This window comes from Anabrus simplex, chromosome 1 (genome assembly GCF_040414725.1).
Source record: "Anabrus simplex isolate iqAnaSimp1 chromosome 1, ASM4041472v1, whole genome shotgun sequence".
In the NCBI taxonomy this organism is placed as follows: Eukaryota; Metazoa; Arthropoda; class Insecta; order Orthoptera; family Tettigoniidae; genus Anabrus; species Anabrus simplex.
The window spans coordinates 1262993117-1263017884 of record NC_090265.1 but is presented as its reverse complement, the minus strand read 5'-3'; the positions used below and the strand labels follow the sequence as shown (position 1 = coordinate 1263017884).

At 38.2% G+C, this 24768-nt stretch overlaps 1 protein-coding gene across 1 annotated transcript in view; it reads right to left on the bottom strand.

The window, feature by feature from the left end:
* mRpS30 (mitochondrial ribosomal protein S30) overlaps positions 1-24768 on the bottom strand; it is a 116010-nt gene that overhangs the window by 22303 nt on the left and 68939 nt on the right. The window contains exon 4 of the mRNA XM_067137671.2: positions 21521-21688. Coding sequence (XP_066993772.2) covers positions 21521-21688 — 168 coding nt within the window. The remainder of the gene's footprint in view (positions 1-21520; positions 21689-24768) is intronic.

The window sequence follows — 24768 nt, the reverse complement described above, 5'->3', positions numbered from 1 at the left end:
CTGTACCCATATGCCCCGAAGATATCAAGAGTCTCATTATGGGATGGAGGGAGGGAGGGATCTACGGGTGGGTGGGTTGGTGGATGGATGGGTAGATGGATAAATGATACGAGTAAGGAACCGGAATCATACATAAGGCTTTTTGTGGATGATGTTACACTGTATAGGGTAATATTAAAGTCACAGGATTGATGAGTGACTGCAAAAAGATCTTAACAAAGAAGTGAAGTGGAACAGACAATGGTATGATGGTAAACAGGATGAAAAGTAAGGTTGTACGTTTCAGAAATAGGAGAAGTCCTCTCAGTTTTAATTACTGTGTTGATGGAATGACAGTAACTCATGGGGATCACAGTAAGTACCTAGCCGTTAATGTAAGGAAAGATATTCATTGGGGTAAGCACATAAATGGTATTGTATATAATGGTTACAGTACTCTTCATATGGTTATGAAGCAGTTGTAGTAAGAATATAAAGAAGAGAGCATTTAAGTCTCTGGTAAGACCCCGATTACAGTATGGTTCTAGTGTACGGGACCCTCACCGGGATTACTTGATAAAAGAACAGGTAAAGAGTGAAAGGAAAGTAGCACAATTTATTCAGGGTGATTTCCGACAAAATAGTGTTACAAAAATGTTACAAACTTCATGCTGGGAAGAATTAGAAGTAAGGAGATGAACAGATCAACTAAGTGGAATGTTTCGAGCTGCCAGTGGAGAGATGGCTTGGAATGACACTGGTAGACGAATAAGCTTCAGTGCCGTTTATAAAATTAGGAAAGTTCATAAAATGAATTCAACAGAACAAATTGGGTCAAATACTCGTTGATACGTAGAAGAATTAGGGATTGTAATAACATATTTCCTTGTGTATTAGACCCCGCCCTCTTTTTTTTGAGACAGTGAAAAATTTAAGGCTCACATATAAGATCCCCCACCGTAATTCATCAGAGGAGAACGATTCCACTTTGTAACAGGTACGGGCCTTGATAGTGAATAGTTTTGTCCATCCAAGCCGCACAATGCAAAGGACACATCAAAATCATGCGGTACGTAAATGTTTCATAGTTAAGAAATGTCTGCCTCTGTAACGTACTGCAGCTCCAATGACAGCACACAAATAAGTGAACAGTTTCATACGTCCAAACCATGCATTACAAGTACACATTAGTCATGCGATATATCTTTGTTTTGTAGTTAAGAGTGTCCGCCTCCGGAGCATAACGGTTATATCAATCAGCTGCCCTTCTCGGGGGCCTGAGTTTGATTCCCAGTAGTGATAGAGACTTAAGAATGGCAGGAATGTTGTAAAATAGTGCATACAGCTCACTGCTATTGGGAGCGTGCATGAAAAGAGCTGCAACACCTAAGGATAAGGACATGAATTTACTTTAGTTAAGAAATATTCACAGATGTTGCTATTAATATAGTAGGTGAGATCATTAACACTATGATCGTTTAATGTCTCGTAAGTAGGCCAATGCAGGTAATTTTTGGAGAAGTAGGTTTAAAACCTGATAAAAGCAATCCAAACATAACGACTGTTTTACATATCAACCTACCTAGCACATAATAGGCCTACTATACATTAAGAAAATCACGGAGACAACGAACATATGAAATGAAACATTAATCAGAGTTATTCAAAATGATTGTCAGGATTTCGAAAAATCATAATACACAGTGCAATTGACGTGTACTGAAACTCATAAAGTATTTTTTACATACATTACGAATGCTCAATATGTGCGCCTTTCCATTGTACACACATCTACTCTATAGTCCATCTCTTCCCACACACGCCCCAACATGTCAGTGGTGATGTTTAGGAAGGCAGCTCGGATGCACTGCTTCATTTCCAGAATATTCACCGGTAGAGAAGAAACAAACACTTGAGCTTTAATGTATCCCCACATGAAAAAATTACACAGTGTTAAATCTGGAGAACGTGGTAGCCAGGGTAAGAGCATCTGATCACAAACCGCTCCGTGTCCAATTCATCATTGTGGTTGTTCTTGGTTTAAAAATGCTCTGACCTCCCTGTGGAAATGAGATGGTGCACCATCCTGCTGAAGCAAGTAATCGTCCCTGTCGTCACTTAACTGAGGTAACAGCCATTCTGTAAGCATGTCCAGGTAATTCAACCCTGACACTGTCTGTTCATTGAAGAAGAACGGGCCATAGACCTTCATCGTCGAAGCAGCAAAGAACACATTCACCTTTGGGGAGTCACACACATTCCACATAACGATGGGAGTTTTTGCACCTCAAATTTGAATGTTTGGTTTATTACCTCCCCACTCAATTGGAAGGTTGCTTCGTCGCTGAAAACTAAACTGTCACGAAAACCATCATCTTCTTTGCAACGTTCTTGCAGTGTGATGCAAAAATATGAATGCAGGACTTCGTCATTACCTGTTAAAGCTTGACACAACTGTAAGCGATACGGCTTTATCTTCAGGTGCCTTTGTAACACACACCATAATGTGGTTTGAGGTATATTCGGTTACCTGTTGCTTCTTTTAGTCGATTTCTTAGGGCTATGGACATTAGCGCTCCTGATCCGATTCACTCCCACTTCTGACACAGTGGGATGCCCACAGCTTTTCCCTTCACACAAACAACCTGTGTCCACAAACTAAGCGTACCATCTACAAATAGAGTTGTCAGAGGGAGGGTCCTTCCCTTATTTAATTTAAAAATGGTGCTGGACTATGATAACGGACCAATATTAATGACATTCATGAGTACAAATTGCTTTTTCCCTATTGCTAACCGCCATTTTGTAAACAATGCTGTAGCTGCCATCTGATGGTAACTGACGTCACCATAGTCGATGCAGAACAATACTTTGAGAGTTTGTCTAACCATCATTGCAACAATAATAATAGTATGTTTTCCATTGTTTCTAAACCAAATTACAAAACCCTGACAATCATTTTGAATAACCCTGTACAGGTGTTGAGGATTTTTTGATGATAAATTCGTTCTTGTATTTAAACATTATGATAATAAAATGCATTACCTCCACACCTTTAGATATCCCTAAATAAGGCAAACTTTCCTGTAATTTATCTTTATTTTTTTTCATTGTGGATCTTCTGGCAATATCTGGGCACTTAAACACTGTTGTTTAGGTTAATCCTGATGTGATAAATGTAGAGAACAAGCCTGAAACATCTCATAAATAAAGGTCTGGCTTTCAACAGCCGCAATTACACTGAGAATGTTCCCAGTCACTATGTATTACATTCGAAAGTACAACTCCTAACTTATTCCAGTCTAACTGTTAGCACAGCTGTTGCGTGCGAGCATAGCCTGTAATAAGGTTTTAAAAATTACTAAAAGTAGAATACAAGCTATGCACGCAATCTGGCAGCTACATCATGTTCATTCATGTATTAGCTACAAGAGTATTACACCAGGTGGTAGTATTAAGTCAGAGAATTTATGATATTATCAACGAGTGTACATTAGTAGATGTTGTCACTCCATGCTCTCTAAAACATGGCTTCTCGCAGCAAACAAGAGATTGATGAAAGTAATATTTTCAAAATTTTATGTAAGCGTAATTCCTCACATCTCGTAAAACAAAAAAAGAAAATTTTACTAATATGTTGACTTTCTTATATATTCACGCAAATATGAAACGTGTGGGAACATGCAGTAGACTGTAAAATGAATTGCCATCATAACGAAATGTAAGAGGTGGTTTGGAATTCATATTCGGATGTCAATAATATTTCCATTTGTGCTTAAAATTATGATTACATACCTTCAATATCATCTTCACTCTGAATATCTTTGCTAACACTGCCTTCCGAGCTACTATCGTTACAACATAAAAATATATAAACTAAATTTCATAAGATCTCTCATTTTTGTTATTATTGTAACTATTATAATTGAACAATTATTAGTTTTATATAATTTTCAATCTTGTTGTTTTGTAATTCCAATGCACATTTTACATGATCAATTTAGGGTAAATATAATAGTATTTTAAAAAATGAACTTACTTAGATTTTTTCATTTGCAAACCGTTGTATAATATATAAACAATTTTAAAATCTTATGCTAGCTGATGTGAAACAAATTAATTTTCATTACAAGATGCTCAAACAAGCACAAAGAAAAAAGGATCATCCTATAGGTACAGAGATATAATTTTTTAAACTCTTAAAAATGCCCAGTCCAGAATGTTTGTTAGGGATATTCAGGCTCAGACCGTCCCAAGCAATCGGCTGGTGTGTTGGCACACTTTCTATAGTACGGCTTTATTCTGAAGAGGTGACTTCTGCTACACATACACCAACTGGGAGAATACAGAGACCCTTTCTAGAAATCATCAGTGAATAGATTCTCACAGTTTGGCCTCTGCCGGGCTGAGTGGCTCAGACAGTTGAGGCGCTGGCCTTCTGACCCCAACTTGGCAGGTTTAATCCTGGCCCAGTCTGGTGGTATTTGAAGGTACTCAAATAATAATAATTATTATAATAATTTTATTATTATTTTTCTTTTTTGCTAGTTGCTTTTTTTTCTTCTTCTTTTTTTGCTAGCTGGTCTACTATCTCGTTTATCATTATACTGTACCAGCATGGCCTTTAATCCATAGGAGATAGACTCCCTCAGCTACTTCCTGAGCAGTAGATTTAATTCACAATGTCTAAGACATACTCATGTCTTCATGGGTGTATGTAAATGTATGTTGTAGCTTCTAAAGGGCACATTGCGAGTCAGAAAGTATTAGAAACTTACAGAAGTGAGGAATTCCATAGCTAATGACTGAAAGGATAGTTAAAATTTCTGCTGTAATGATAAGACATCTTTTGAGGCTTAGTATGTTTGTCATCCTGAGGAATTCCATAGCTAATGGCTGAATGAAGTAAGAAGATGCAGAACAGAAGAACGCATAACCTACTCCAATTGAGGTCTTAGATCCAATTAGTATTTACAGAAACACTCTTCATTAAAATCCTTAAAACACAGTAAACATATCAATATATACAGACACGGTATCACTTTTTGTCATTTACACTGACTGAGCAAATGTCATGGGATAGCGGAGCACTGATGCACAGGTGTGTTGTTTGCGCACCACACGCCCCCTGTGCCAGCGGCAGTTGTTTAGGAGACCTTGTGAGCAGTGGCTCTGCATGTGACAGGTGTAATATGGAACATCATCGTGAGCTGACACCATTCGAACGGGGTATGGTGGTCGGTGCCTGACGGATGGGAAGTGCGATTTCGGAAGCGGTGCGGGAATTCGACTTCACACGATCAACCGTGTCCAGGGTGTATCATGAATGGTTGAATGCGGGTGTCACTGTCCACAAAAGACGAACGACCAGCCGTCCAGCCATCCTCGATGGCCGTGACCAGCGACATCCGAGACGGATTGTCAATAGTGACAGACGGGCAACCATGCAACAAATCACAGCTCAATTCAATACAGGCTGTGCTAGACACGTCTCCCAGTGGACAATCCGTAGGAACATGGGTTCTACGGGGCATGGGAGCCGGCGCCGCACACGGGTGCCACTGTTCACCCAACATCGGGCACGACGACGCGCATTTGTCGCCAGTCACCAGAGATGGACACTGGAACAATGGCATAACGTGATATGGTCGGACGAATCACGATTTCAACTGCTCCATGTCGATGGGAGGCACCGTGTATGGCGCAGCCCACGTGAAGCGATGGATCCCACCTGCCTTGAAGGTGTGGTCCAGGGTGCTGGTGTCTCTGTTATGGTCTGGGATGCAGTTTCCTGGTATGGAATGGGCCCCCTAGTTGTTCTGGAAGAGACTTTGAATGGTATGCGGTATGTTGAGCTGCTCGGAGACCATCTCCACCCATTTTTGGCCTTCCAGCGCCCAGACGGTTCTGCGGTGTTTCAAGATGATAACGCGCCGCCTCATCGCTCCCACGTCGCCCGGGAATGGTTCCAGACACATGCAGCAGAGCTCCAACGACTGCCATGGCCACCCTGGAGCCCCGATATGAACCCTATCGAGCATATCTTGGATGTCCTGGAACGCAGGCTCCGTGCCATGGATCCTGCACCCACGAACAGACCAGCATTGGCGGCCGCTCAGCAAACGATTTGGTATCAGCTGCGTCCAGAGGACTACCAAAGACTTGTCAACTCACTTCCACGGCGTCTCACCGCAGTTCGCAGGGCCAGAGGAGGCCCCACACGCTATTAGGTGACTATCCCATGACATTTGCTAAGTCAGTGTATATTGTCATAAAACGTAGAATTATTAGGCAATACCACGTGGTTAATAAGAGAAATATGGGGAAATTTTAAAAAAGCAATTATGATCAATGGAAAATTATAGATAAATAAAAATGTAAACGGCCTATGGGATGGGTTTAAAGCAACTGTTGAGGAGTGCAAAAGTAAGAATGAATTTTTAAAAGTGGTAAGGAATGGTAAGGACCAATTATAAAAGAGAAATAAAGAGATTTTTTTTTTTTTTTTTTTTGCTAGTTGCTTTACATCGCACCGACACAGATAGGTCTTATGGCGATGATGGGACAGGAAAGGCCTAGGAATGGGAAGGAAGCGGCCTTGGCCTTAATTGAGGTACAGCCCCAGCATTTCCCTGGTGTGAAAACGGGAAACCACGGAAAACCATCTTCAGGGCTGCCAACAGTGGGGTTCGAACCCACTATCTCCTGGATGCTAACTCACAGCTGCGCGCTCCTAACCACATGGCCAACTTGCCCGGTAATATAGAGATTAAGGAGGAGGTGCGGATTAGAAGAAAAAATATAGTTAGGAATGGTAGCAAGAGTAAGGAGAGATTCAGGAGTTTACTAGGAATATGAATTTAGAGAAAAAAGTCAGCTAAGGATAACACGGTGGCAAATATCATTTGCAGCCATATGAATTTTAGGGAGCAATGGAAGGATATGTACTTGAAGGCAGAAACAAGTTCCGCAAAAGACATTCCAGGGATCATTAATGGACAAGGGGAGTGTATATGTGAAGACTTACGGAAGGCAGAAGTATTCAGTCGGCAGTATATTGCATGTAAGAATAATGTCCAGACAGAGGAGGTGACTAATACTGACGAATTACTGAAATTTATCTATGTTAACAAAGACACTAATAAAAAGATACAAAAGTTGAAAGCTAGAAAGGCAGCTGGGACAAATAAGATTTCTGGAGATATATTAAAGAAGTGGTGCCAACCTTTGAAGTAGGTTATCAGTAATCCCCCATTTTTAACTCGTGCAACCCCCCCCCCCCCCCCCCCAAATGTTTACGAGTCAAATCCAAAGTACCCCGTTTGCTCTTTCCAACAGCAATCTATTCTAAAGTATATCATATTACACAATAAAATTTGCTCAATACCTGTTAGTTCTGGGATAAAAAATTCTTTGTAGCTAATTTTGCACCCTGCAGCTGCTTTTCAGTGTAAGATTTCTTGAAACATACTTCCCCCTGAGATGACATTTTTGTCTTCAGAACCATAAGCAATTCCAGTGTAGATGTACTTAATGTTACTTAATGTAGGCCTGAATTCTGTCTGATTTTTCCTAACAACACTGAAAACAATTTCTGTAGGAGAATTACTGTGAAGTACACTCAGTACTGCAAATACAACATTACTTAAGTTTTTATACTTAAATTGTCCACTTTCATTTTTAAGCTCTGAAATCTTGCCCCAGTTCACATCAATGTTAAGTCCATGTACAATATATTCAGGGAAAGTATCACAGCACACAACAGAGAGAGAGAGCCGAATGCGTGCACTGGAGAACAGCAGAGCAAGGAGAAGAGCCTACTTCACAGCCGACTTGATGCGCCATTCTAGCTAAGAGAGCAGCGTATATCTATGTAGCTGGCCGTGATTTCACAACACTCACAGGAAACAAAAGGAAGTGATGACCAAATAACTGCCAAATATGTTTGGTTGCCAACTTGCCAACTTACAAACATTGAAACGAGGAGGGTCGACCAGTAATTCTCTAAGGGACTAAAAAATTTTTACTTCTTTCCTTTTTTTTTCGTAGAAATTAATTTTTATCGTGATAATGTTGCTTTTCCGTAATAATTTCCCCTTCGACCGTAATGCCGTAATCACGAAGCGAAATCCGTAATCATTATGGACAATCTGTAATAGCTGGCACCTCTGTTAAAGGCAACGGGTAGCAATATAGTGCCTATCTGAAATATTTTATTACTGTTTGCATTCAGAACTGTTGCCCAGGTGGCACATTCTCTACCTTGTTTTCTTAGCCTTTTCTTAAATGATTTCAAAGAAACTGGATATTTATTGAACATCTCCCTTGGTAAGTTGTTCCAATCCCTAACTCACATCAAAGAAAAGTACAATAAGTTCCACCTTTTCAATACATTATATTATGTGACAGTTTTACGTTACAGTTAAACCTTCACATTTTTATACACTCGGGACCGGTTTCGACAGTGTACCTGTCATCATCAGCCAAGAACAATTAATCGAGGACAATAAACCTTATAATACTTCAGGTATGATATAACAGTGAATATAAAATTATACATTATCTATCTACAAAAAGGTGTGAACATGTCCAGGTAAAAAATCACGATTTAAGAAAAATCATAGTCCTGTAGGGTGTACACTTATAAAATTTCTAATTAAAATAACGTGTTAAAAACCTGCTGTTATATTATAGCTATAGCAGAGATGTTTATAGGTGTAAATCTATGGAGTTTTGGCACTCAAAACATATAGCTATGTTTGACAAGTTAAAGTGTTCAAACATTTAGTTAAATGGTGTTCCACTTAGAATATGTGATATAGTTCAGCTGAGGTTATAGTAATATGTTTGTAGGCTTAGTTTTGGTATTTTTAACACTCGGGACATATAGCCATGTGTGACAAGTTAAAAGTTGATAAAACATTTAGTTAATGGTGTTCCACTTAAAATATATGGTAAAGTTCAGCTGAAGCTACAACTTGGACTTGAGGAGCAGATAATTATGTAAAATATCAATATAAGTAGAATGAACAATTTGAATGGGTCACTGCTTGTTGATGTAGATGATCAGCGAGTCCTATTAAACAATTATACATGTCGACATGTGGTTGTATATCATCTTGCTGAGAAGTAACAAAGGTCCTGGCTAAAATGGTGCTTGTAGATCTTATGTTGTAGGTTGTGATTACATAAATTGACTAGAAGGGATCCTGATCCAAGTCGGAACCTATAAGAAATAAAACGCGCTATAAAGTTACCGTATTTAAGAAACGAAAGGGAGTTAAATTTCGCGAAGTATTGGTGAATGAGAAACTCACCTCAGGTGCCAAGTTGATGGTAGACGGAACGTAGTGGAACTGACAGGCTAAGGAGAGACGAGGCCTAGAAGGGAGCAGGGAGGGGCGGAGTTACTGAGTTAGGGGAAGGAGGCAACGCGGTAGAGGCGGGACTGTGATCAGGTGGGCGCGTGCGATGGTAGGGGAAATATGTAAGCGTGTTGTGTATTGTTTTGAAGATGGATCGGTTTTTTGGTATTTTAAGAGTGTTCATTATTTTGATAAAAGTGTCAAAAAGTATTGTAGGTTTTTCGGAGAGATCGTTAAGGTTAAAATTTGGATTATGGTATTGATCGAGTGAGATGTAGAATTGTTCGGTGAAATCGAGTATGGGGCCTTTGTTTATTATTTCAATGATGTCTATGTCGTTATTCATACCATAAAATTTATGTTTATAATCATGTATATGTTGGCCTATTGCGGAAAATTTTCTGTATTTTATCGCATTTACGTGTTCAGTATATCTAATTTTGAACGATCTACCGGTCTGTCCAAGGTAGGTGCTGAGACAGTCGTTACAGTGAAATCTGTAGACGCCTGATTTGTCAGAAGGGTTAGAGGTATTGATTGAGTTAGAATTGTATAGGATATCTAGATTTCTGTTATTAGTTTTGAAGGAGATGTTAATTTTTTGTTTCTTAAATATATTTGTAATTTTGTGAATATTACGGTTGTAGGTAAAGGTTGAAAAAGATTTCGATAAATTTCAAACCCTCCTCAACAGATCTTCCATAACCAACAAACCATCTAATAACCTGATCAACCCAAACACTGCCAGTCACCCTATAGCTAACTTTCACTCTCCTTTCATCAATTTATCTAATACAACATTTGATGATGAAGAGATCACTATTTTGTCAAAAGGCCCTAAACACAACTGGCCTAATTATAACCCATTAAATGTTGCGAAAACACTAATAGTAGAAACGGAAACAGCGATAAAGAAGATGCCTCATGATATACAAGATGAACTCAGACACGAAGCCAACAAACAGCTTAAGAAAACCTTTACATCACCTACCCAAAGCATGACCAAATCTCAACTCGAAGATAGAAATAAAATCATTCAACTTAAAAATAAAATTAAAGATACTCATACTATCGTCACGAAAGCAGATAAAGGCAACACCACTGTTATTATGAATCAAACAGAATATGTATCCAAAACCAAAATGTTTTTCACAGACAGCACTTTTACAATAATTAACAAAGATCCTACACAAACTATCCAACGGCAATTAAAACAGACGCTTAAAAACACATCATTTCTTTTAACCGACAGTGAAAAAAGCAAACTAATTAAAATGAACCCAGGACTTCCCACCGTTAAAGCACAACCTAAAATACATAAACCTAATATCCCGATACGTCCTATAGTAAACTACAGACCGAGCCCATTGTACAAAGTAGCACAATTCACTCAACAATTTCTTAAAAGACACTACACCTTTAAGTCTAGAAAATCTATCAAGAATACACTACAACTTATCAAACAACTGGATGACTTTACATTTCAACCATACCACTCTTTACATTCGTTTGATATCACTAATATGTACACTAGTATTAAACCAGAAAAACTTCTTAAAATTATCCCTCAAAATTTGCATAACCATAGTCAACTTAGTCAACTTGAGATCACTGACTTTATGTCTATCTTGAAACTTTTAATCAATAACAACTATTTCACCTTCGATAAGACAATATACAAGCAAGACGGCCTAGCCATGGGATCCCCAGCCTCCGGCATTTTAGCAGAAATATACTTAGATTTTTTAGAACATACAAAAATTGACAATAACATAACATTTAGCAATATACATCTTTGGTCCAGGTATATCGATGATGTATTTATTATTATGGACCAACGCACTACAGACGCAGCTACCACCTTAACGCACCTTAACACTATTGATACAGACATAAAATTTACACTGGAATCCGAAGCCAATAATACTATTAATTTTCTTGATCTCACTATCACCAGACTTCTATCTTCCTTCAAATATAATGTCTACAGAAAACCTACACATACTGCCACTACAATACAAGAAGACTCTATTCACCCCCTAAGCCATAAACGGGCCACTTATAATAGCTTAGTACATCGAGCATTTAATGTCCCAATGTCGAAATCAGACCTCAACAAAGAATTAAATACCATACGCAATATCGCAGCTCATAATGGATACAACAAGAATTTTATAGAAAATATAATCAGTAAATTCAGACATCGCCCAAAATCGAACCTAATTAAAGAAGCTACTAAATCGAAATCTTTTTCAACCTTTACCTACAACCGTAATATTCACAAAATTACAAATATATTTAAGAAACAAAAAATTAACATCTCCTTCAAAACTAATAACAGAAATCTAGATATCCTATACAATTCTAACTCAATCAATACCTCTAACCCTTCTGACAAATCAGGCGTCTACAGATTTCACTGTAACGACTGTCTCAGCACCTACCTTGGACAGACCGGTAGATCGTTCAAAATTAGATATACTGAACACGTAAATGCGATAAAATACAGAAAATTTTCCGCAATAGGCCAACATATACATGATTATAAACATAAATTTTATGGTATGAATAACGACATAGACATCATTGAAATAATAAACAAAGGCCCCATACTCGATTTCACCGAACAATTCTACATCTCACTCGATCAATACCATAATCCAAATTTTAACCTTAACGATCTCTCCGAAAAACCTACAATACTTTTTGACACTTTTATCAAAATAATGAACACTCTTAAAATACCAAAAAACCGATCCATCTTCAAAACAATACACAACACGCTTACATATTTCCCCTACCATCGCACGCGCCCACCTGATCACAGTCCCGCCTCTACCGCGTTGCCTCCTTCCCCTAACTCAGTAACTCCGCCCCTCCCTGCTCCCTTCTAGGCCTCGTCTCTCCTTAGCCTGTCAGTTCCACTACGTTCCGTCTACCATCAACTTGGCACCTGAGGTGAGTTTCTCATTCACCAATACTTCGCGAAATTTAACTCCCTTTCGTTTCTTAAATACGGTAACTTTATAGCGCGTTTTATTTCTTATAGGTTCCGACTTGGATCAGGATCCCTTCTAGTCAATTTATGTAATCACAACCTACAACATAAGATCTACAAGCACCATTTTAGCCAGGACCTTTGTTACTTCTCAGCAAGATGATATACAACCACATGTCGACATGTATAATTGTTTAATAGGACTCGCTGATCATCTACATCAACAAGCAGTGACCCATTCAAATTGTTCATTCTACTTATATTGATATTTTACATAATTATCTGCTCCTCAAGTCCAAGTTGTAGCTTCAGCTGAACTTTACCATATATTTTAAGTGGAACACCATTAACTAAATGTTTTATCAACTTTTAACTTGTCACACATGGCTATATGTCCCGAGTGTTAAAAATACCAAAACTAAGCCTACAAACATATTACTATAACCTCAGCTGAACTATATCACATATTCTAAGTGGAACACCATTTAACTAAATGTTTGAACACTTTAACTTGTCAAACATAGCTATATGTTTTGAGTGCCAAAACTCCATAGATTTACACCTATAAACATCTCTGCTATAGCTATAATATAACAGCAGGTTTTTAACACGTTATTTTAATTAGAAATTTTATAAGTGTACACCCTACAGGACTATGATTTTTCTTAAATCGTGATTTTTTACCTGGACATGTTCACACCTTTTTGTAGATAGATAATGTATAATTTTATATTCACTGTTATATCATACCTGAAGTATTATAAGGTTTATTGTCCTCGATTAATTGTTCTTGGCTGATGATGACAGGTACACTGTCGAAACCGGTCCCGAGTGTATAAAAATGTGAAGGTTTAACTGTAACGTAAAACTGTCACATAATATAATGTATTGAAAAGGTGGAACTTATTGTACTTTTCTTTGATGTGAATTCTGCTTCAATACGGAACCTAAATATGAAGTTCTTAACTTTAAATAATCCCTAACTCCCCTTCCTATAAACAAATATTTGCCCCAACTGGTCCTCTTGAATTCCAACTTTACCTTCATATTGTGATCTTTCCTACTTTCAAAGACACCACTCAAACTTATTCGTCTACTAATGTCATTCCATGCCATATCTCCACTGACAGCTCGGAACATACCACTTAGACGAGCACCTCGTCTTCTTTCTCCCAAGTCTTCCCAGCCCAAACTTTGCAACATTTTTGTAACGTTACACTTTTGTCGAAAATCACCTAGAACAAATTGAGTAGTAGCCCCAGTGTACAAGGGAGAGGGTGACAAACATAAGGCAGAAAATTACAGGCCAGTCCATGTATCATTTGTAAGCTCTGGGAAAGCATTCATTCTGATTATATTAGCCATATTTGCAAAATTACTACCTGATTTGATAGAAAGCAGTTCGGGTTTAGGTAAGGTTACTCCAGGAAGCTCAGCTTGTTGGATTCAGCAAGATATAGCAGATATTTTACATTCAGAAGGTCAAATGGAATGTATTGCTACCGACCTATCCAAGAATAGGGTAGACCATGGGAGATTACTGACAAAAATCAGGGCTAGTGGTTGAATGGGTGGCTAAATTTCTAGAAAATAGAACTCGGAGAATTAGAGTAGGTGAAGTGTTATCTGATCCTGTGATGATTAAGAGGGGGGTCCCACGGGTCAGTATTATTGGAGCTTTAGGTTTTCTTTTTGCCTTCTGCTAACGAATAATATATAAGTAATAATAATAATAATAATAACGTAAACGTTTCCACCTTTTCAATACTACAATATATTCACAAAATTACAAAATTATACGGTACTAGTTTCGACCCATCTAGGGGTCATCATCAGCCGTATTGGAGCAAAGATCATTTGTGGCAAAATCCTAAGACAATGTTATTTTAAAGAATAACAAGTGAAATGAGATGTTATGGTAATAGTTAATAATACAAGGAATATACATACTAAGAGGTTTTTAACAAAGAATAAAGTATAAATGGGGTGTTGTAAAAATTATAATCATGGAAATCAGTAAGTTCTTGTATTGAAATGAAATATGGCTTAGGAAGAGGGCTTAAGGTAGGGCTGAAGGGTGCGGGAGAAAGTGTAATTGTCTTGGAAAAGTACCTTTGATTAAATTTAGGATTGAGTTTAGGTTGGCTGCATTATTGTTTCTGAGGAAACTGATAAATAGATCGAAGAGTATGTTGGGTTTCTCTGAGATTTCATTGAGATTGTGACTGGCATTAAAGTATTGGTCTAGGTGTATGTAGTAATTTTCCATTATGTTCAGTAAAGGGCCCTTGTTTGCTAATACGAGGATGTCCATGTCTTGTTCAATATTGGTGAAATTATGGTTATAATCTTGCATGTGTTGGCCGATGGCTGAAAACTTGTTGTATTTTATTGCGTTAGTGTGCTCATGGTATCTGATAATGAAGTTTCTCCCGGTTTGCCCGATGTAGGTTTTTTTACAGGTGGTACATTTGATCCTATAAACTCCTGATTTTAAAAAACTGAACATAATGGAAAATTACTACATACACCTAGACCAATACTTTAATGCCAGTCACAATCTCAATGAAATCTCAGAGAAACCCAACATACTCTTCGATCTATTTATCACTTTCCTCAGAAACAATAATGCAGCCAACCTAAACTCAATCCTAAATTTAATCAAAGGTACTTTTCCAAGACAACTACACTTTCTCCCGCACCCTTCAGCCCCACCTTAAGCCCTCTTCCTAAGCCATATTTCATTTCAATACAAGAACTTACTGATTTCCAATATTATAATTTTTACAACACCCCATTTATACTTTATTCTTTGTTAAAAACCTCTTAGTATGTATATTCCTTGTATTATTAACTATTACCATAACATCTCATTTCACTTGTTATTCTTTAAAATAACAATGTCTTAGGATTTCGCCACAAATGATCTTTGCTCCAATACGGCTGATGATGACCCCTAGATGGGTCGAAACTAGTACCGTATAATTTTGTAATTTTGTGAATATATTGTAGTATTGAAAAGGTGGAAACGTTTACGTTATTATTATTATTATTATTACTTATATATTATTCTCAGTTCAATACGGACCAAAAACATGAAATTCATAACCATCAATTCTGCTAACGAGACCTAGTGTTTACAGAGCACTATGTCTTTTGGTATGGGCTAGAACAATTTTGTTACTTTCATTGATCTGTGTGTCTTGTCCTTGGCTTTGACAATATGAGTGATGCTAGTAATGCCATTACGTGTATAGCCAGACCCTGCTATAAATGGTGTGAAAATGTTGCTCATAGGGATGGTTGGTTCATGCATTTCAATGGGCTTGGCAGACTGATATGTAATAACAACTTCTGGCTCAGTGAAGAAAGCAATAGGAAACAAACTCACTCCTCATTTCCCTAGTACGCTTCTTCAGTGAAGCCTAGGCCATCTATGACAGCTAATGGTGGAGCTGTTGAGGTTCCAACCAGCCCTCAGGCTGAACGTACATAACGTAACATACATATATAGAGGTTTTTTAATGTATGTGATATGGGTAAAGAACTGGAATCACAGATAAGGCTATTTGTGGAAGATGTTAAACAGTACAGAGTATTAAATGAGTTGCAGGATTGTGAGCAACTGCACGGGGACTTACAAGGGAACGGTGCGAAGTCGGACGGCGAATTTGTGTTTGATTTTCACATATTCATGAAGGTCTTTTTAAGCTGAAACAGGTAGTGGAAGTCTAAGTTTTTGCTGGTTCTTTTTGAGGGGACATTTGGGAGCTCCAAGTTGGCGGTGCATGCCCTGAATTGTACAGTACATGCCGGCACACATCAGCGCTCACAGTCAGCAGCTGTCTTGCCTCGCCTTCCCTCTCCACTCATTCGGTTCACCACTATCCCTCACTACATACGGCTGTCTACAGTTGTGTATATGGGATGGCGGGTTATGACTGACGTTAGTTGGGATATTTTGTCTACAGAAATGAAGTTAAGGAAATAGAAAAAATCTGCCAGAAAGTATCATGGATAAGCAAGCACATTTATCCTCAATTTCACCCGAAATTTTTTTTTTTTGCACCGACACAGATAGGTCTTATGGCGATGATGGAACGGGAAAGGCCTAGGAATGGGAAGGAACCAGCCATGGCCTTAATTAAGGTACAGCCCCAGCATTTGCCTGGTATGAAAATGGGAAACCATGGAAAACCATCTTCGGGGCTGCCAACAGTGGGGTTCGAATCCACTATCTCCCGGATCGAAATTCATTAATCATCATTCATTAGTAATGCATTACTGGAATACCATCCTGGTGCAGACTCCAGGAGTTATTTTTCCATTATTTAGGCACTCTTCTTTTCTTAACATCTTCTCTTAGCACTTAAGGATATCAAAATATAACAACAGATTGTCAATAACGTACAAATGGATGATGCATAATAATGGTACCACTAAATTATTTTAAAAAGTTATCGTTTACACATATAACCTACCTGTTGATCTTAATAAATATTTTCCAATCCATCTATATTTACATCAAGCAAGTTGGTCACGGGGTTAGGGTCACGCAGCTGTGAGCTTGCAATCAGCAGATAGTGGGTTCGAATCCCACCGTCAGGAGCTCTGAAGATGGTTTTCTGTGGCTTCCCATTTTTGCACCAGTCTGTACCTCAATTAAGGCCACGGCCGCTACCTTTCCAATCCTAGACCTTTTCCTTCCCTCCATCGCCGTAAACCTTTGATGTGTTAGTGCAACATTTAAAAAAACTGTATTTACATCTCAATATCATATCATAAACCCATGACTTCTCATTAATTATAACCATTTTCAGAAACTTCTTGTTCTCATTCATTCAATCCAAATATTCCTGACAAATGAGAATGTCTTTCTGATCCTGAATCAGGGATTCTTGGAACGAACTATACAGCTTTATGACACGGTCTTCAATTTTTCCATGTGAGTGTCATAAAATGATAATCTCGAAATGTATTCTTCTGCTACCTTCTAAACTATCATAGCATTATTATTTAACACATGATTTCACAAACCTGTGCAACACTAGCATCTTCAGACGATGATGATTAGAGCTGATCTTCCTACACATACTTCAACATCACACATGTTTCCGTTACAAGTTTATAATATTTACAAATCAATAATCACAACACACTCAACATACTCACCAGTACCATCCATGAATGGGAGAGAGGAGTGTTCATCCACTCATGAAATCCAATCCAATCAGGCAATTCATTCATCCAGCCAGTCACTCATTCATTCATTCACTCATTTAATATTAAAAGCTCTCTCTCCAGTTAGTGGTTATCTGTGACTGGAAGAGACCTCTTTTCATACATGCATGATTACAAGTCATTTATTCATGCATGCATTCATCCACATGGAATGTTCCTAATGATGATGATGACGACATTGACTTGACATCCAACTATTTTACGGATTTCGGAGACGCCAAGATGCCAGAATTTAGTCCAGCAGGAGTTCTTTAACATGCCAGTAAATCTACCAACACAAGGCTAACATATCTGAGCACCTTCAAATACCACCAGACTGAGCCAGGATCGAACCTGCCAAGTTGGGGTCAGAAGGCCATCACCTCAATCATCTGAGCCACTCAACCTGGTTCTGTAGATGTAGGCGGAGAGCATTCAACTCATTCAATCACTTATGCATTCATTCATTCATACAGTCATTCAATTAATTCATAATGTCTATTATAAGTTAAGGATAGCATTGTTCAGACTAGTGACACAAATAAATACCTGAACTAACACGAATTAATAGGGGTAAGATGCATGTTCTCCTAGACTATATAATAACGTTAATGTCTAGTACAAAAATAAAAAAATAAGATCTTAGAAACTACAATTTATAGAGATTGGGTGTAATTAGTAACTAGGCATAATTGTAATATTTAAGGCAGTAATAGATAGGCTAAATTAATTGTAATAAAATCATGCATGTATCAAAAATAATTTGGACTGCAATAAATGATTACTCTCTTCCCAGGTCCTAGTGATCCGGAACTAGGGATAGGGGATGTATTATACAGTAGAAGTCCGCTATAGCGAGTACGGCATATAACGAGAACTCCGTTATAGCTACAACATTTTTCTGTCCCTTCAAAATTCCTATCTTAAACTGTGTATCGTCCTTCGGTTACAGCGAGAACCTTATCACTGGCGCATCCGTTATTACGAGCGATTAAGCGCGCGCAATTTGTTCCGTTACCGATATTTATGCACCCCAGCGATGATATTGCATGCGATCGATTACCTTCGGCATCGTTTCCTCGCTATGTGCACTAGCGATTTCTCTCGTCGACATTCGAAGGCGATGTCGGAGTTGATTAGTAATATCCGTCGACAGTTGTTCCGTAAAGAAAATTCGAAATGAAAGAGAACATACTTTCGTAATAAATGCGTAAATAACGTGTCCGATAACGGTTGTTAACTCGTTAAATATAAGGCTGACTAAACTGCCGCTTAATTTTGAGGCTAAATACTGCAATTAAGTAAGAATGGGATACACCTTGAGATTTGGCAGAGTGCTTAATTGATTTCAGAGGTTAGTTTATATTTTGTCGCGTCTGGTTAAATTACGGAAAGGCTATTATGAAAATTTATAGCGAGAAAGGTATAATTTCCCTACTGGCGCTTGAAGTGTGTTTTCATCATACGTATAGTACAGTTAAGTTAGGATACGTGACGCTGTTTGAATAAGAAAACTGAAACGTTTGCAACAAAATGCTATCGATCATCATCGGTACGGTATAGTTTTCTCACTTTGTGTATTTGCGAGCTCTCTCGTTGACATTCAAAGGCGACGTTGGAGTTTATTAGTAATACCCATTGACTGCTGTTCTCTAAAGAAAATTCGAAATGAAAGAGGAAAACACGTTTTCGTAATAAATGCGTAAATAATGTGGCCGATAGTAGTTGTTAACTCGTTAAAAATAAAGACTGAAGTAAACGATATCTTAATTTTAATGTTATATACGGAAATAAAGTAATAATGTCATACACCTCAAGATATAGCAGAGTACATCACTGATTTCAGAGAATATTACATATCTTCTCGCGTCTAGTTATGGCTATTTACATGTAAATTTTTCGCGAGGAGGTTATTTCTCTACATGCGTTTCAAATATGTTTTCATGATAGACTACATATACGGATAGGTTAGGTGACGCTGTTTGAAGAAGAAAGCTGAGGTGTTTGCCACAGAAGTCTCTGGAATGATACCGTATTTCTCCGAATCCAAGAATGTTTTTCCCTCAGAATCTCATGCGAAAACTCAAGGGTTGTTGCATTCGTGGCCGAACAGTAAGTTAATGGATACCACTGGCAACTACCGCGGTAACCACGCTGCTTCTTTTCACACGCGCACACAACTCGTTGACAATAAACGACCGCGACCCTTCGAATTCTTAGAAAAGCCATAGCTACTCAGTGGCAGAGTCATAACGCGTCTATTGTACTTGACGCTCAGTAAAATTAAGGTTTATAGACAGCAGGAATATTTTCGTGATGGATAGTCGTATTGTAAAGATACGTGGAAAAGGTATTGCCGGCAAATTTTCAACGGGTTCTAGTTGATATTATGATGCCAATTATAAGTTAATGTTTATTAAACACACGATAATGTAGAATAATTGTGCAGCCGCAAGTAAATACGGCATAGGCCTAACTAAAGCCAATCTTTAGCGTTAGCGTGAAGACAAAGAGCTACAAAAATGTGTACTGTACAAAAAATACATTCAGTGGTCCGCGACAAGGACGCTTTAAAGAAGTTGAAGATGAAATTGTGAGGTATGTGCACGCAAAACACAAGGGCGGAATGGCCACACCGTGGCGCAATAAACTCGTTCGTTGACTTTCAACGTTCGCGATTAGGCCAATACATCGCTAGCCGCTGAATTTGGCCGAACCCGACAACGAGACGTTCGTGTAGCGGCAGCCGGTTATATCTGACGCTGCGTAAAAGTAACAGTTTTATCAACAGCAAGAATAATTTCCTGATGGATCGTTGTATTGTAGAGACGCATGGAATAGGTATTGCCGGAAAATTTTCAACGAGTTCTCTTCGGTATTATGATGCCAATGTTGAATTAATGGTCCTTAAAAACGTGGAAATAAATAATTCTGCAGCCGCCAAAAATAAAGAAATACGGTGTGACGAAAGTCAATGTTCGGCGTCTAAAACTAGTCAAAAAATGCGTAGGCCTACTGTAAGACAAGGCATTCATATGATTTTACAAACTTCTTTTTGAGCCTGATTAAAATTTTTTGAAGGAAAAAGTGGGGTTCATCTTGGATTCGGAGATATACGGTACTATATTTTTTTTTAGAATGAAATTAAACATTTACTTTCACGTAGTATCGGATTACGAAAAATAACAAACAAGTAAGCCGTAGTGTGGACATCATCTACGGAAGCGCAAGTTTTGAACAAACTGATTGCCGTTTCATACCGATTTTAAAGTGCATGAAGGGTTTTCCGACTTTTATACAAAAATCGGATATAACGACAATCCGTTATAGCGAGTAAATTTTTCGCTGTTATGGATTCTCGCTATAACGGACTTCTACTGTATTTTAATCTAAATGTAGATTCTCGGTTCAATACGTAATTAACATGAAGTTTTTAAACTTGAATATTATATTTTATTCTACTCACCAGTAAATGCAGTGCAATGACTAACTGTTTTAGAAAACTGCTGAAAAAAGGAATACCACTTAGCAAGCAATATGGAACCTTTACATTAAAGCTTTGTAACTCAACAAGTTTTGTATGAGAGTGGATTTGCTGTCAATAATGGACTGCGCTCAAAGCTATCTGTGACTGTATATGAATATAAGAAAACATATGGGCAAATCTCTTATTAACTACCCGAGACAGAAAGTTTTCTTCCAGAATATTCCATTTTCATATTTTTATGGAATATGCTACATTTCTTATGTTTAGATCCTACAAAAATAATATGCAAAGATAAATATAAAATGTGATGTACCGTATTTTGAAAAACCTTTTTTCAGATAATTGGCAAAATATCATATGCTTATTTTCTACTCTCTCTTCCTTCCAAAAAGTGGCAAAATATTTCTCCAATTGCTATACAGAACAAATAAGTATGGCTTAAAATTATAGTACTAATTCACATCTAGTTACCTTGGTAACAAGCCTGAGGAAAGAGCCAACCATATGATGCAAGTATTGCTTGCACATGTAGAGCTTCTTCTTGATCAATATCACCAAAAGAATCAAGACGATCCAGTAAGTGGCCTCGGTGATGGAATGACAGAAAGCCAAACTCATGAGAATCTCCTGGCCAAAAACCTATATAGATAAAAATCTTTGCAGAATTTTTTGACAATTAACTTATGTATTACTGTATATTTTTTGTGCCAGGGCTAAAAAGTATAAGTCAAACGTCGCTGCATTTCAGGACGTAAGTTTGAAGTTTAAAAACCAGGGACAGTATTAAATGCAGAGGGTTTGAAACAAATACGCCTATATCAACATATTTCAGAAAAATGTATATTAAATTTTTTATAATTGTTTTCTCCTGTGAACTGTTCAAAATTAAATCAGTGACTTGTACTATGAAAACTTATACTCTAAATTCCTGGCACGAAAGATATATCAAATATTAAACATAACAAGTATACCTTACTAATACACAAACATTTTTAATTGACCAGTTCTGGCCATCTTTCAGGATATTAGCCCCCCTTCTCATTGTGAATACACTGAAATCTCAGCTACTATGCAGTTGTTCTTGTTAGGAAGATATGACACGAGCAGAGTGTGTTCCTGTACTTCTATAACAATAAGAAGGTTATCAGTGTGGCCAATGCAGTCATTCTTACATCGTCTAGTAGGTAGCAATGGTCGTCAAAATTCGATTAATCTGTAGTCTTTTTCTTGGTGAAACAGTTGTTGTGTTTCATTATCTCCATAGCTTCTTGGTAAACACATTCATGATGGTGGCAGGCAGTTTCCTCAAATCTTATTTTGTGATCAAGGAGAAAGCACTCTGCAACTGTACAATTATTTTGTCCTTTGCAAGTTCTTTTAACGTTGCACTGACTCAGCAAGATTTTTTTATGACAATGTGATAAGGAAGGGCTAGGTCTGGGAAGAAAGCGGCCTGACCTTAATTAAGGTACAGCCCCCAGAATTCGTCTGGTGTGAAAATGGGAAAAAATGGAAAACCATCTACAGGACTGTTGACAGTGTGGTTCAAACACATTATTTCCTAAATGCAAAGTCACAGCTGGATTACTCAAACCACACAGTCAACACAATAGGTGTACATTTTTCTGGTTGGATAACACAATATCTTGCCTGCTGCCATTTCTTGATGGATACAGTACTTTTGCATCCATCTCTTGGCACAGGCCAGAATAAAGTGTAGCTTTCACCGAAGTCCCAGTCTCATCCATGGCTGTGACAATATGGAAGCTGCTGGGGTATGGGTGGTGCTGAGTATTGACATTCAGAGCACGACTAGTGCATCTGAGTGTTATGAAAGGTGTTGCTCATAGGGTCAGTTGTGCTGCAATAGCACTTTCTGACCCAGTGAGGAAAGCAATGGCAAACTACCTCACTCCTCGTCTTGCCTAGTACGCCTCATTTTGGTGCTGCCATTGGTTGTTGTGGTTTCCTTATAACCGCATAACCTTTGGTGGAGCTATTTGAGGATCCAACCAGCCTCTGGGCTGATGACTTAACAGACAGACAACACAATATCCATATTGTACTTCCAGGATATTAGCCCCCCTTCTCATTGTGAATATACTGACATCTCAGCTACTGTGCATTTGTTCTTGTTAGGAAGATATGACACGAGCAGAGTACTTCCAGCTTGATGTTAATGATGCGTTTGGTAGTCCTGCCTGCTATAAACCTTCCCACACAAACAGGGATATGGTACAGTGCTGCATAGGAGGGTCTTTAGCTGGGTATAACACCAGGGATATTTCATTTGTGGCTGTAAAGACTGCCCTAATACTGTATCAAATGCTTTAAAGTCTAGCGAATTCTATCCATAATCGTTGGGATGTATGGAAGGAATGCCTTTCTCTAACATGTGTCTTCCTGAGACAGGATTGTTCTCAGTTGTAAAAACAATAATCAGCACCACCACAATCTCTTTCTGAGATAGTGAAGAGCATATCCTTTGTATTTTGTAGTCTTGACAACATCTCATAACCTCCTTCACATTACCCCATAGGAATAAAATCTAACCATTAAAAAGCAAAGCAAACAATTTTACCAAAAATGTCATCTATCAACCTCGGTGCAGGATCTGCCATGCCTACTATACAGTACATAACTGGGGGACAACGTTGCTCAATATCCATAGGTTTAACCTTAAAGTACCCTACACGTGTCCTCCGGGTGGTACTATCAGAGCAACAACAAGATGCTGCCGTACTGCCCTACTGGGCCTCACGGCTATGACAATTGAGAAATCAACTTAAATAATAGTAAAAACAGTCCTGAGTACTCTCATTTCCATGCCCGAACCTTCAGCTCTCAGTTAACAATCTGCCGACTTAACATCGAAGGCACCAGTAAGGCAAAAAGTGAATAATTATCCAAAATCCTTCTGGATCACTCCATGGATGTAGCTGTGCTTCAAGAAATTCATACAGAAGATGACATCCAACCAAACTGTAGGGGTAAAATTCCAGGATACCAATTAGCAACAGCAGTAAATCATTCTAGGTATGGCTTCGCCACTTTGGTAAGGAAAGATATAGTGAACTATGATGTACTTGAAAATGTTGTGAATGAAACTTTCTCCTCCTTATCTATACAACTGCAGAATGTTGTGATAAATAATATATATAAGCCATCTACAGTCAACTGGATAGATCCTATCATATTGGTACCTACAGAAAATAGCAATCATTGGGGACTTCAACAGCCACTACAGCTTATGGGGATATGATGAGTGTGAAGAGAATGGTAACAGACTGTTTGAATGGATGAACACGAGACACCTTAAGCTAGTTTACAATGCTAAGGATATAGGGACATCCCACTCTGGCCATTGGAATAAAGACTATTCACCCGATCTCTGTTTCATTTCTTCTAATCTCATGACTTCCCAAGTACACAGGCAGGTACTGAAAAATTTCCCTCTAAGTCAACACAGACCCATAATTTACAAAATTGACCTGCAGATACCTGTAATTAGGTCTATACCCAAACCTCACTGGAACTTTAAAAAAGCTGACTGGAATGCGTATGTATTGTACACAGATGCCAATATTAGATGGATAGGTCAAACTTCAGGACATTATGGGAGGTGTGTTGGACTAATAAAATCTGCCACAAAATAAACCATTCCTTGAGGCTATCAGAAGGATTACATTCCAGAGTTGGAATGAGGAAACCAGTCGCTT